The following is a 15,080-nucleotide window of genomic DNA, read 5'->3' on the forward strand; positions in this document are numbered from 1 at the left end:
GCCACGAGTTGGGCTACTTAGACCATGGGACTCACTTTGTGAAACTCTGCTGGCGGCTGATGGGGCTCATCTGATAGAGGAAGGGAAGAGCGTCTGTGATCAAAGGCTGGCCAAGCTGGTGAAAAGGGCTTTTAAAGTAAAGTGGTCAGGGGAGAGGAACCTCAATGTATCCCACTCCTGCCAGTATGGTGTCAGTGCCAGCAGGAGGTGCCCATAGCCCAGAAAGGAATGGCAGAGCAGTGGGAAAGCACCTGAAAAGCAGTACAAGGGAATTCCAGCTGCTTCAGCCAGTAAGCCAGATTCATTGAGGGGCCTGGCTTAAATGCCTCTATGCAAGTACAGGTAGCATGGGGAAGAAACAAGAGTTAGATGTGTGCATGCCTGCAAAGCTATAATCTAGCTGGCATCATGGAGACATGGTGGGATACATCAGGATTAAAGGGAGAGCAGGGACAGGTGCCATTATAGTGGGATTCTGCTGCAGGCCACCTGACTGGGAAGACCAAGCAGATAAAGCCTTCTGTAGGCAAATAGGAGCCACCTCACATTCACAAGCCCTGGCTGTCATGGGGGACTTCATTCACCCTGACATTTGTTGGAGGGGCGACACAACAGGGCATAGGCAATCCAGGAAGTTCTTGGAATGCACTGATAACTTCCTTTTCAGAGTGATAGAGGAGCCAATGAAGAGAGGTGCTGTGCTGGACCTTGTTCTCATCAACAAGGAGGGGTTGGTGGGGAATGTGGAGCTCAAGGGCAACCTTGGCTGCAGTGACCATGAAATGGAGTTCAAAATTCTTAGGACAGCAAGGAGGGTGTACAGCAAGACCATTACCCTGGACTTCAGGAGAGCAGACTTTCTTCTTGAGGGATCTGCTTGGTAGAGCAACTGGGATAGAGCCCTAGAGGAAAGAGGCGCCCGAGGAAAGCTGGTTAATACCCAAGGATCACTCCCTCCAAGCTCAACAGTGGTGTGTCCCAACAAAGATGAAGTTGGGCAAAACCACCAGGAGGCCTGCGTGTATGAAGAAGGAACTCCTGGACAAGACACAAAAAGGAAGCCCTACAGAGCATCAAAACAAGGCCAGGTAGCCTGGGAAGAATACAGAGAAACTGTCCAAGCAGCCAGAGATCAGGTTAGGAAAGCTAAAGCCCTGACAGAATAAAAGGAAGAATACGGAAAACATGGGTCCTCTTTGGAAGGAAATGGGAGAGCTGGTTACCTGGGACATGCAGAAAGCTTAGGTACTCTATGACTTTTGTGCCTTGGTCTTTACTCGCAAGTGCTCCAGCCACACTGCCCAAGTTGCAGAAGGCAAAGGCAGGGACTGGGAGGATGAAGAGCTGCCAGCTATAGGAGAAGATCAGGTTCGAGACCATCTAAGGAATGTGAAGGTGCACACGTCCATGGGACCTGTTGAGATGCATCTGTGGGTTCTGAGGGAACTGGCAGATGAAGTGGTTAAGCTGCTATCCATTATATTTGAAAAGTCATGACAGTCTGTTGAAGTTACCGTGGACTGGAAAAGGGGAAACATAACCACCATATTTTAAAAGGGGAATAAGGAAGACCTAGGAAACTACAGGCCAGTCAGTCTTGCCTCAGTGCCTGACAAGATCATGGGGCAGATCCTCCTGGACACTATGTTAAGAGACATGGAAAATAAGGAGGTGATTGGTGACAGCCAACATGTCTTCACTAAGGTAAAGTTGTGCCTGAGAAGTTTGGTGGTCTTCTGTGATGGGGATACAGTGTTGATGGATGAGGGAACAGTGAGTAATGTCATCTGCTTGGACTTGCGCGAATCTTTTGACACTGTCCTGCACAACATCCTTGTCTCTAAACTGGAGAGACGTGGATTTGACGGGTGGGTAAGGAATTGGCTGGGTGGTTGCACTCAAGAGAGTTTTGTGGTTGACAGCTCAATGCCAAGTGGAGACGGGTGATGACTGGCATTCCTCAGGGGTCCATACTGGGACTGGTGCTGTTCACCATCTCTGTTGGCAACATGGACAGTGGGACTGAGTCCACCCTCGGCAAGTTTGATGACGCCAAGCTGTGTGGCGTGGTCGACACCCTAGAGGGAAGGGATGCAATCCAGAGGGAGCTTGACAGGCTTGGGAGGTGGGCCTGCGTGAGTTTCATGAAGTTCAAGTAGGCCAAGAGCAAGGTCCCGCACCTGGGTCAGGGCAGTCCCAAGCACAAATACAGGCTGGACAGGGAATGGATTGAGAGCAGCCCTGAGGAGAAGGACTTGAGGGTGCTGCTAGACAAAAAAGCTCCATGTGGCCTGACAACATGTGCTTACAGCCCAGAAAGCCAACTGCATCCTGGGCTGCATCAAAAGCAGCATGGCCGGCAGGATGAGGGAGGCGATTGTGCCCCCGTGCTGCCCTCTGGTGAGACCCCCCCCGGAGTACTGTGTTCAGCTCTGGAGCCCCCAGCATGAAAAGGACATGGACCTGTTAGAGCAGGTCCAGAGGAGGGCCACAAAGACTATCAGGGGGCTGGAGCACCCATCCTGTGAAGACGGCTGAGAGAGTTGAGGTTGTTCAGCCTGGAGAAGAGAAGGCTCCAGGAAGACCACCTAGCAGCCTTCCAGTACCTAAAGGGGGCTTGTAAGAAAGATGTGGACTGACTTTTTAATAGGGCCTATAGTGAGAGGACAAGGGGTAGTGGTTTTAAACTGAATGAGGGTAGATTTAGATTACAGATTAGGAGGAAATTAAGAGACTTTGTGTTAGGAGAGTTACAAAATAATTTGTGACAGGAGATTATTTAGGAGTTGATTTGAAAGAGATATTCCAGAGTATCTTTCCAGGCATCGAGAGATGAGGAGGGTGGTGGTGAGACAGTGGAACAGGCTGCCCAGAGAAGCTGTGGATGCCCCATCCCTGGCAGTGTCCAAGGCCAGGCTGGATGGGGCTTTGAGCAGCCCTAGTCTGGTGGAAGGTGTCCCTGCCCGTGCCGGGGGGGTTGGAACCAGGTGATCTTTAAGGTCCCTCACAACCCAGAGGGTTCTGTGTTGATTGTATGATGGATGCATTGACTATTTTTAGTGTTTCTGTGCTATAACATGCACTGGTACATATTTCTTTTTTACAGTCTTTTGGATGTTTTAATTGGACAATTTTTTGGATAAAACTAGCAAAAATAAGACCTTTATTTTAATACTTGCATTAGTCAAATACCCATGCGTGTGGTGAGACAGTCTAGGAAAAGTTGCATCACACAAACTGGATTACTGCGATTATTTCTGTAAAGGATGCTGTTGCCTCAACAGTAAACAGAAACTGCAAGAGAAGCAATTAAGTCCTTAGAGGTAATGTTGATCAGCACCTCTCCATGAAAACCAGGAAGTAAAACCTCGGAAAACAAATCTAAACCCTAAGAAACAAGACAATACTAAACATATCTTCAATTTGTCTTGATACACTCCCTTAAAGTAACGTATTCTTTCTTTGAGAAGTGAGTACACAGTGAGTACAACACAACATGGGTACCCTAGGAAAACTCTTAAGAATACCCATTTATCTCAGGTGTATCCTCTACAATATCCTAAGCATATGTCGCATACTTGCAAATGTTCCATGAGTGTGATTAAATCTTTAAAGTACAAATAACCCACATTTTGCCCATGCTTGCATGTCACACATCATTAAGCAGAAAAATAGTCTACTCTGATGTTACTGTGGTATCATAGCACGAGCTGCATCTGTCTGCTGCAGTTAAACCCCATAGTGTGCCTCTAATAAAGAGCAGTTGTACACTGAAATTAATCCAAAAGCAGTGTGAATGTGTGAGTTCTAGATTATTAATCTGATAGCGTGCATATTTATTTAAATTGGGTTTTTTTTGTCACAGGCTTATCTTCTCGTATTATTCCACTGCAACACTGTTTGGTTGCCAGAGCTGTCCGGGACCAGAACCTTTCATCTGTGTGGACAGCTGGATATGCTCTTGATTTGTTCTTTATTGGTGGACTCATTCCAGAGGCTGTGTGGTTAACACGCAGACTTGGGAACTGGAAACTGTCTGTTTCAATTGGTATGGCCTACCAGATGTATTGTCAGAATTCTGATGAATTGTCAAGGTAAATTTGAGCTTGGAATTAGTATACTGTATTTTATTACTGATGTTATTTGCATGAAGTTCATTATAAGAAGGCATATCCTTAGCCTCAAAAATTTGTGTTCCCAGCCTCCTAGTAGATGTAGGACCTAACATGCTTAGATTAATTATTTTGGTTTAGATATTCATTTAACAGAGCTTCAATAGATTATCTGTGGGTTTTACTTTGTTATTAATGAACAGTTTCTTATTACTCTTTCAGACTGAAAAACACAGAGTGTCACCTGCCATTAAACTTATCACCAATGCAGACTTTTCCTGAAAAGTTACAGTCTTTGTTAGGACAGCCAGTTACTTCTGAAACATCAGGCTGTAATAAATACAAGCAGTTTACAGGTACATAAAATTATAAATAATTATGCTTATTTTTCTGTTATTTTACTGCATATTCTGTGTTACACACTGTTATGTACTTAAAAAGAAACAATTACCTCATCTTCTCCAGCATGTGCATTACTGTTATATTGTATTCAAATACTTTAATTTTATAGGGGTTTGGCTTTGGCTTTGATCATTCTAAAAATTAACTGTATTATCAGTCTTGTTGTCTTCATGCGTATCAGCCAAAATCTTAGTTGATGATATTTGATGATAATTTCAGTTTGGAAGAAAACTGAAGCTTCATTCAAGCAAAACAAAACAAAAATATCCTGAAGCAAATGCGAATGTGTTAACAGTATGGACAGTATCATCATACTTACCCTTAACAGAAAGGAAACGCAAAAATTAAACACCATCATGTAACAAATGTTAAGGGAGTGTTTTCTTATAGCCTGACAGCTCCATGCTCCCAGTTCCAACAGCGAGCAAGGCTTGAGAATATATAGCCACATACACAAACACACATACACAACACCTGTGTACGGTTGGCCAGACCGATCAACACCTATGCATATACTCAGCACTCACACAAACAGCACCAGCAATCCCATCCCGTTTCCCTCTTTTGCTGGTCAGGATGAAGGTCTGCATATAGATGCATATATGTAAAATGTAGATACCTTCGGTAGCTGGGCTTAGCCCCAGTAATTGAGTCTCCCAGGTTGCTGGCATCTGCATATATGAGTCCCCGAAGCCCCAGCCCAACTCCCTTTTCTGGTAGAAACCCACTTATAGATACCCTCTTCCCCCTATGCACGCACTACCTATGCATCTCACAGTAGCTGGCCTTAAAAATACAGTTTATCCAGTAGCTGGCTGGTCTGGGATTCTCAGACTTTCCAGGTGCCCTTATCCTTAGAGACACACATACCTGTGTGTACACTGTCTTTCTTGCAGGTGGTCATGACTCTCTTGGTCCCTACAGTATCCAGATCACCTTGTCTTGCCCTTAGCAAGATACAGTTGTCTCTCCAGCAGTGTGCCACATCTTCACTGGTCCCTCCAGCCACTTTCAGCTCCAGTGGTTTCACCCTTTCAAGCGAGAGGTGCACAGACCCCTAGCTCCCAGGGCACTTGTCTGAGTTGATACTTGCTAGCACTCACATGTTCACATACGTAGCCTCCCTCACTTCCTCCGGTTGCTGGCACTGTGGATACATGGGCACTTCTTAACCCATTGTTCCACTCCAGTTGCTGGCACTTGATTTGATTGGACTTCAGTCTCTGCAGTTGCTGGCACCCCAGACACACAGGCTTTCTAGCCTGTGGTCCTCCTCCACTTGCTGGTACAGGCACACGCAATACAGAGTCCCTCACCCAGGAAAATAAACATGCTGACAGGGCCTGATGAAGGTGAGGCTGCCACAGCTCCATGCCATACCTTTGGTTTCTTTCTGAAAGATGACGTAATGAGCCTCGCGCAATCCCAGAAAGCTTTTCCTCTGCATCTTACAGGATGTCCTATCCTTGACAGTAACCCTTATCAAGCCAAAAAGTACTGGAGAGCTGCTCCCATTGGCTCATCTTGATGGGTTTCGATGTGGACACTGGGGCTAATGGCTCTCCTGGGAAAAGCCTGGACAAGGGCGTTCATTTCTCTGAGTACCTAATTTGCTGTTGCATATCTCTGGGCCTGTGGAGATGAGCCATTTATGGACATGATCCAAGTCTCTCGGACTCGTGAGAGAGAGCCTGAATGTTAACTCACTCAGCCCGAGGAGTGTGGCTGCTGAAGCTTGATTCTCCCTCCTGTCAAGTGGCGATTTCATCTTTCGTCTGGTTTTAAGCTACCTTTAAATGCACTTTCTAGGTATTACTCAGGTTCCCCCACCTGCTTTTGCCTCTGTGCTCCTTTGTATGTGCATATACAGGCACTTTATTTCATAACTAAATACTTCACTGCTGAAGTTCCCCCAGTTGGCTAGATCCTGTCCTTGTTTACATTTTACAGAAAGTTTACTGGCACAATCTCTGTGCCTCAGCCTCTTTTTATGTGTTTAGAAACCACATTTCAGGTTTCTGTCAGTAGGTGGATGTTAATTAATCTTTTATCTAAGCCATATCCCAAACATTGTGTAAATTGCTCTTTTGTACTCATTTACAAGGTTTTTATTTCAAACAGACGTACACACATATGCATGCTGCGTATAGCAATCTGTAAGTGTGATAGGTAGTGTAAAGATCTGGCACACATATTTCAAGACAAGTAGGAGGAATAGAAATGGAAGTAGATCAGTACAATACTATGTGAATTTAAGGAACCAACTGATGTATGTTAAAGGCCCTGCTACTTCTAGGACTTGAGGAAAAAATGCAATAATATGTAAAAGAGCTCAAACAAATACATTTTCCTTGATCATCATGCTCGCTTATAGAACAGTTTTTATAGTCATTATCAACAGTATAACTAGATTATACTGCCTTATGAGAATGATTTGCCAGAATGTTATGCCAAGCAAATGCATGGCTGAAAAGTTCAGTTCTCAATCTAGAAAGGCAATAGCTTTCCCCTTAATGATACTTAATACTATTTTGCAATGAGAGAATTCTTAAAGCAAGTACAGATTGTGTAGATTGTAATAGACTAATGCAGATTCTGAGAGCGGAGTCTCATAATTTCAGAACAAAGGCCTTGTATTGAGTCAATTGTTTTATTGGTTTCTGTTTAATATTATATAGATCCCATTGAAGAGGAAGATGCACATGTTCTTTATAGTTCAATACAGGAGCTACTGAAAGCAGCTGTTATGACAGATACTGATATTCTCTCAGAACCATTTCAGCTTTTGATGTATTCTGCCAAGGATCTTAGTAGAAAATTGTATGGTTTAGTTCCAGATGGGCTTTATCTTCCAGCACCACCATTATACTGTCCTCAGCCAGCTTACCTCAGTGAAGTAAGTGAGCATGATGGAAGTTTCTTGGATCCTTGTTTGAATGTATTTATGAAATAATGATGATCTTTACTCTGGTTTCATTTCAGCTCACTTTTCTGTCTGTTTTTTCCATGTCCATTCTCAAGTTCGTAAGCTCTACTTAAGTAGCATCATTATGATAAGAAAGTATGTGTGCCTCTGATTTTTCTGTAAAGGATCTAAGATCTAAAGAAGAAGGGAATTATTCTTAGGAGCAGAAACAACATTTAGGTTAGATTCCTTATTTTATATGTCCTTTCTAATTTGGGGACTTCTTTTTGTCTTGGAATTTGCATTTTTCAGGAAGACTGCAACGACATTCTTTTAAAAATGGAGAGAGAAAGTCGTCAGAAAGTGTCAGGAGTTCTTCAGCGAATTATTTTGCTCTTCGGGGCTGCTCGTTTTTCCTGCCCTGCAGCACAGTGGTATATTGCACAACTGAAGAGGGCAAGAAAAGTTATGCAAAAAGTAAGCATTTAACTTATTTTTTTGTAACTTGATTACCAGTTGTAAGTGTTACTGACAAAGTCACAGTTGCATTGCAGAAGCATTTACTTTCATCTGGACTTTGATGTCAGGTTTTTTAAATGTCATCTTCTAGGTTTACACTGTGTGTTCTGTTCTTTTTAGAAACCAAAACTTAAAGACATAGGGTTCCACTTCATAAAGTGTCTTCTTCCATGTGTCTTTCTGTCCCCGCTTAATAACATACAAACTCATTTCTTTCTCCACTTGAAAGAAACAAGCTGGTTTCGAATGGGAGCTATAGCTGTTAACCAGAACTGTGTTCCAGATCACTTTGGGTTGAACATGTAACCCAGAATGTGATGCTCACTTCAGGTAAAGTGGTCATCTTAGTGCACAGAGCACAGGACTTTCAAGATCTCGTTCTACTCATGCATTTTGTTTGCACAGAACCAAGCTATGAATATAGTAATTAATATATTTTGTGTAAACTCAGGCTTTTTTTAGGTCATTGTTACACAGCCACTTAAAGAAGGTTGACTTGCTACAGAAGGGCAGGGGGGTGATGGTGCCTTCCTTCAACCCCCCTGCACCAGCAGTCATGCAGTGGTCCAGATCAGGAACTGGTCTGACTGACAAATACTGCCTTCTCTTTGCTCATTGCATGGTCACATACTTAATGCTGGCATGGGAGGTGATCAGAAATACCAACTGAAACTGGAAAGAAAAATAGTCTGCCTTGGTTGACAGCCGCCTGGACTATGTTGGATTAAACTGGTTTCTTAATTGGGATCTTACTTGTTCTTATGTTTTGTTGCTCTTGTATTTCATGGTAATCATGAGTATCATAAGTACCATGTAAACAAAAGCATTTTTAGCTTATCAAACATACTCCTTTTCATGAATTTTCAGAATACTGATTTGAAGAAAATGGAAAGAAAGCTTAAGAGAATTTTGCTGATCTTGGCAGTATTCTGGTAATAACTGTGAGGCTGTACATTTAGTAGTGATACATATGAAACTTTTAACTGATTTTTATTTCCGTTTTGATTTTTTATCTCTTTATTATCTGTAGATTCGAATGAAAGGATCTCTTCCTTCACTGAGTCCATTCCCAGAGAATTTGCTTCGTTACTCCAGTTTCCGCACTGTTATCTGTGGATCTACATCTTCTGGAAACTGTCAGTTTGATGATATTACCTGTAAAATTTTAGGTCTGTATGAAATAAAACACAAAAATATAGAGCTGGAGAAAAGAACACATATGAGAATCCACAGATACAAAGAAACTCTTATTAGCTTGAAATAGTATACTGCTGTGTGTGCATAAACACGTCCCCTTTCCACCTTTTCCACGATCAAAACTCTTAATCTGAAAGTTGCTGTGCTGGGTTGTTGTGTGTGTTACGGACCTGTCAGATGTTAAAGAATGTAAACACTAAGTGGGGCTAAAAGAGCTCTAGCTGCAGAACACTGTTGAAAACTCAAGAATGAGTAATTTTTTCCTTTAACCACTGTTACCATAATGTTAATTCATTTTTTCTAGCTAAAAATCTCAAGGCATTCTATTTAATTTATATTAAATAGAATCTCTCCATGTTGCGTGTTTGTGTTGTAGGTTGGTTCAGAGAGCTATGCGCATTATGTTGGATGTTTCATGTTCGTGAAAGATTATCTGACAACTGTAGGCGGTACCAAACTGCAAGGGAAAATATTAGTCATAAGGTAATTATATTACTGATATAGTAAAGATACATTTTAACTGCATAAAACTGTAAGAAGAATTCAAAGGCCTGCTGTGTATTGCTGTGAGAACTGTTACTTGCTTAATAGGACAAAATTAGCACAGTGCTATAATGTGCAGTAAGTACCGGATGCTACAGAATAGGGCTGTCCATGTGAACTACATCTTGCTAATAGTATTTATGTTGAGCTTTTGCTTGGTATTTAACTGAGATAATTGAAGAGATACTGCCAGAAGAGCAATAGTTTCTACGCTTGTTGTCTACCTAAGTATTTACTTTTTTTTTTTTCCAATCAGATAAAGATATTATAGGTGTTACCTAACCAATGTATATTTAGTGCACCAAATATATTTTTGTGTGTGTGCATTAAATACACATGTTTTTAAGAAAGAATAATAAAAAATAACTAAAATTTAATCATGGTGTTCTACTTAAATCCTCACCAATTGATGTCAGAGGGCAAGGAAGAAAAAGAAACTAATAGTATGTTACTTGTCATGCATTCTGTAACAATACAGATGTTGATTTTTGTCCTATCTATCCTAGCAACTCACCTGTCTTTAGCAAAGGTTGCTTCCTTTTAAAAACAAGTCCAAAATTCCTCTTCACCAGAAATACCAAGCTTCAAATAAACAGGATGGCTCTGTTTAAAATAGTAGAATGTTTTGATTTTTCTGTGCTTTGTGTGACAGTGACAAATGAGATAGAAACCATTGACTGTTTCAAAATACTCTGGTCCATCCTAAAAGCCTCTAGGCTGGCTTAAATGTCTTGTTCTCAAGAAAGACTTTTTGATCACCTTAAGTCACAGCAAAATTAATTTGCTTCACCTAGTTACAGCCGGTTAGTGAAATCTTTTAAGTTTTACTCTGAATGACTGCAAACAGACTCCTCAGCAGAGTGTTAATGGAATTATTTCCTAAGCTGGTCTTTTTTTTTTAATGTTGTTGTTGTTGTTTTAAGTTACGGTCCATCACAACCCTGATCTGTCTCCTGGCATCGTATACTTCTCTGTTTGGCAGTTAAGAGATACTTACTTTTTGTTACTAGGGAAGCATCATTACAATTTGCAATGTGTGAATAATTTGGCTGAAATATATCGTTCATATCGATTAATGTTTCTATAGCAAAGTGGTTTTTTTAGGATCTGAAGAAGAATGAACATGATGCCTCTACAGTTGAGCATTGTCTGAAGGCAGTGGAGTGGGCTTGTCGAATGCTTCCTTTCTGCAGGTTCATGAATGTTGAAGAATTAGTTCAAGATGTAATTTTGAGTCTGCTTGGAGAATTACCACCAATGAAAAAGGTAAAAGGCATTAAAACTAGAACAAAAAACAATAGAGATAATCACAAATATTCCTTCTCCTTGTAAACCCTACTAGGCAGACTTTCTGGTGGTGCAAGTTCTGTTGGAAAGTATACATGTTACATGCATGTTAGCTACTTGAAAAGATAACTTTATTTTGTGCAGGTGGCAGAGATTTTTGTAAAAGCATTTCCTAATCCTGAAGATGTAAGAGTTCCGCTAAGAGATAAATATCATGGACTTCAGCAGCGACTCAGACACAGTATTATTAAAGGTAATGTGCATCCTTCTTCAGGAAATATTAAACGAACTTTGTTTTTACCCAACGTGCTAACTTGTGACAATGCCATCTTTCATACTGCATGTAAAGCGATTAGTATAGGTTTCAGTTAAATAACTTTTGACAGAGTTTTGTGGCAAATTTTATATTTTCTTTCTGATACATTTATACCAGTAACAGAGTATCATGACTTCCAGGTTGGTGGTGTTTCTTCACTTTATCGCAGTTTCTCTCTGTATTTCTAAATGGCTATATTTTAGGATGATTCGAAGTTTATTCATGTCTCAATTTGAGAGAATAGTTGAAAACTGAGAAGTTCGCATTTAAAATCTCTTGGGTTTCTTTCGATAGGTCCTGAAGGTGAAGAAATGATGTCTGTTGTTATGGAGACTGCTGAAAAAGTGAGAATGAAGGCCTTGAGACGTGTAATAAGGAACATAGGCCCTATAGAAACTAATATTTGGGAGCCAGCAGAAGAGGGAACAGCAGATGATGAGGAACACTGTTATGACAGATTCTCTTTAGGCACTAGTCTAAGCAGAAGCACACTTACTGATCTTGGGAATCCACAGGTATATAGTGATGCTGACACAGCAGATACGCTTTCTGATGCTTTGTTTGAAGAAACGAGAGGTCAAACACCTTCACTCCAGAGGTATGAAAAAATTACAGGAAAAAGCTTTCCATGAAAAAAAGAAAAAGAAAAAAGTTGTCTGCTAATGTTCAAGTGATCTTTTCACCAAACAGGATAGTTGTCAAATGAGGAGGAATTACATTTATCAAATGAGGAATTACAAATTTATCAAATTTTAGAAATACCAAATACCAATGTTTTATCAGTTATTATGTGACTAATATGTTATTGAAGTGTAAATAATCAGTTATGACCACATTCATATAGGATACTTCTGAGTTGCTGTCTATGTAAAAACTATGGATTTTACATTTGATTAATTTGTCACATTAACATTGTATTGATGTAACTTTGGGGTTTGTTAGTTTCCCATTTTTAACAATAGATAAAGAGTCATAGAATGATTTGGGTTGGAAGGAACCTTAAAGGTGATACAGTTCCAAACCCTGCCATGGACAGGGACACCTTCCACCAGACCAGGCTGCTCAAAGCCCCATCCAGCCTGGCCTTGGACACTGCCAGGGATGGGGCATCCACAGCTTCTCTGGGCAACCTGTGCCAGTGTCTCACCACCCTCACAGTAAAGACTTTCCTCCTAATCTGTAATCTAAATCTACCCTCATTCAGTTTAAAACCATTACCCCTTGTCCTCTCACCATGTTGCATTTATAATTTTTTCATGTAATTGTTCTTTAAATGGATTTTGGTGTTAACTGTACTTATGTTTGTTGTCTTCCAGGGATGATGAACGTCAAAGACAAGGGGAAATAGGCAGCAAAAATACCACACACAAGATAAAAGCTCTTAACTGGAAAACAAAACATAAAGACAAAGTATTTGGAAAAGAGATGCATAATCCATGTAATTTGCCTGTTGTTGGTGCATGGGAATTTGAACGTGATGATGATGAATATGTTATTTTTTTAGAGCTCTTTTTGAGTTATATTCTTGAGAGAGACTTGATAAAGTACAGTGACCTTGGAATTCCATTTCTTACTAGCTATTCTGGACTTCTTCGAGAGCATGAATTAAACTCTCTCTTTTTTGATGTTCATACAACACTAAAGCGTCGACAAGGCAAAACTAGAAGCCAAAGTGTGTTTAGAGCAGGGTCTTGCTATACTGTCACCCTGGCATCTTGTGATCCTGAAACAGTGTCTGTCAATAATGAAAACCAAAATATTTTGGAAAATCCAGCCATTGTGCAGACAACAAAACCTTCTATGTGTGACCTAATCAATGAAGGACTTAATGAAGGATTATTTGGTTTAAAACACAAGTCAATTTACAGAACTCAGAGTGACAATCAAGGAGTCACTGTTGCACCAGCAAGCCAGACCTTTCCTAACCATACTTTTTCTAGCCTGCAAACTCAGGCAACTTCTAAATACATTTACAAACCTGTTGATACAGTTGGTATTGCACTGGGAGAAGAATTAGCTATAGAATTGATAGGTAAGTTGAGCAATATTGCAAAATTGCTTGAGTGGATGATCAGATGGTCTGATAAAAGACAGCTTTTTGGTTCCAATGAACAAGATTCCTTAGAAGAGATTTTTCCAGTGATACATGTGAAAACCTCATCAGCTGCTGTCCTTACTTCTTTGTGGCTGTTAGAACAGTTATACAGAGACGAATCTCAAGCGCAGAGCATAAAATGTAAGGTAAGAAAGAGGATGGGGGTGTCAATGAATTGTATGAGTTAATTATGCCAATAAAGAAAATCATGTTTTTTACCTCATAGTGCTGTTCTCAGTAAAACCTGGAATACTGATTACTAGTCTTTTCTTTAAGGATTGCTAGGAAAAGAGAAGCATTCCAGGAGTACTGGAATTCTGTCTGTAGGAAAACTTTGATGGGACACGAAAGTTCACTTTGGAAGTCCTAATGCCACATTACTTGAGAAAATTTCTACAAGTTTGTATGCTGTGTCTAGTTTTAGACATCATCTTTGAAGAAACCTAGTAGTGGAGATAGAGTATGGAAAAACAAGACAAGAAGAAATAGTTTTTCTGGGGAGACTTGAATTGGATTCATTTGTCTTTCAGGACAGTTCGTACATAGTCTGACTGGAGTGTTTAACTGGTTAACGATTGATGAAAAGTGAATTTTGAATTTCTATCTAGCACTATTACACAGAGTTAGAGAGTATGCTAATATAAAAAGAGATTTGCCAGAAGAACCTGATTAATATTGCTTTGTTTTATATTTAGGGACAGCTGGATCACTAAAAAAAGACATTTAATTAAGTCTACATGAAAGGCTTTCAGGGGAGGGGGTTGTGGGTTTTCTTTGAGGTTTTCTCCCAGATCAAAACAGATGTTGTCTTGGCTTTGGTTTGTATTTTCTGATTCCTGACAAGTCCCACCTGTATTTTACTTTCAACTTACTGCCCAACTTTTGTACATCCATCTAACTGCATGATTATGTATGGCTTTTACCTCTCATACTGTCTTCAGTGATAATTTCAGAGGTTTGTTTTATGTATGATTAAGGCCAAATCTTACTGTGTATCTTTGTATAGACTATATTGTCACATAGTGTCTTTGACAGTTGATGCTCAATTGATGTTCTGTCTTATGTTTCCTTTGGATAATTCAGAGGACATTTGCTTCACTTAATACAAAAAGGGAAAACTCAGATTCCACAGGCAACTGTAAATACAGAATTTTTCAGCTCTATAACAAAGAATATGAAGTTAACCATAAAAATACTAGATGAAATCATTGGGGTTTTTTTTAAACAGGTATCTTTTTTAACTAGTGATTTTTCATTATCATTATTATTATCAGAGTCCGGATAATCAATATCTGAAAGAACTTGCATCTCTGTCAGAAGCCCAGTCTAGGACAGAGAAAGACAGTAGTATGGATGAAGGCTCTTCCACAGTGGCCAGTCTTCCTCCTGATGTCCAGAGTGTACAAGCCTATGATGATCTTTGTGAAACTGGTTTGGGGTAATTTTTTTATTTTTTTTTTTTTTAACCTAAGAAATCTAGTTGGTCATAATTCCTTAGGTAAGCAGCATGTCAGTTTGAAGTGTTCTGTTACTCTGTGTTATGTATGTGTTTAATTTTGAGTGCAAAATCAAACTTTTGCATACTGTTTACAGCTGCATGAAGCATATCAAATATTCTCCATCAGCAGACATATCACTGGGTAGAAGACAATGTAGCTGTAGCATGTGAAGTGAATTGTACATGGTTGTTTATAAACTTAGTGA

At 40.2% G+C, this 15,080-nt stretch overlaps 1 protein-coding gene across 5 annotated transcripts in view; it reads left to right on the forward strand.

The window, feature by feature from the left end:
- CPLANE1 (ciliogenesis and planar polarity effector 1) overlaps window positions 1–15,080 on the forward strand; it is a 66,670-nt gene that overhangs the window by 21,724 nt on the left and 29,866 nt on the right. For all 5 annotated transcript variants that reach the window (XM_040579670.1, XM_040579671.1, XM_040579673.1 and 2 more), the window contains exons 17-27: window positions 3,866–4,094; window positions 4,335–4,468; window positions 7,193–7,410; window positions 7,732–7,896; window positions 8,969–9,107; window positions 9,512–9,618; window positions 10,783–10,944; window positions 11,110–11,218; window positions 11,576–11,879; window positions 12,598–13,522; window positions 14,651–14,814. In XM_040579670.1, the coding sequence (XP_040435604.1) occupies window positions 3,866–4,094; window positions 4,335–4,468; window positions 7,193–7,410; window positions 7,732–7,896; window positions 8,969–9,107; window positions 9,512–9,618; window positions 10,783–10,944; window positions 11,110–11,218; window positions 11,576–11,879; window positions 12,598–13,522; window positions 14,651–14,814 (2,656 nt within the window). The remainder of the gene's footprint in view (window positions 1–3,865; window positions 4,095–4,334; window positions 4,469–7,192; window positions 7,411–7,731; window positions 7,897–8,968; window positions 9,108–9,511; window positions 9,619–10,782; window positions 10,945–11,109; window positions 11,219–11,575; window positions 11,880–12,597; window positions 13,523–14,650; window positions 14,815–15,080) is intronic.

The sequence above is a fragment of the Falco naumanni genome, chromosome Z (assembly GCF_017639655.2).
Source record: "Falco naumanni isolate bFalNau1 chromosome Z, bFalNau1.pat, whole genome shotgun sequence".
NCBI lineage: Eukaryota > Metazoa > Chordata > Aves > Falconiformes > Falconidae > Falco > Falco naumanni.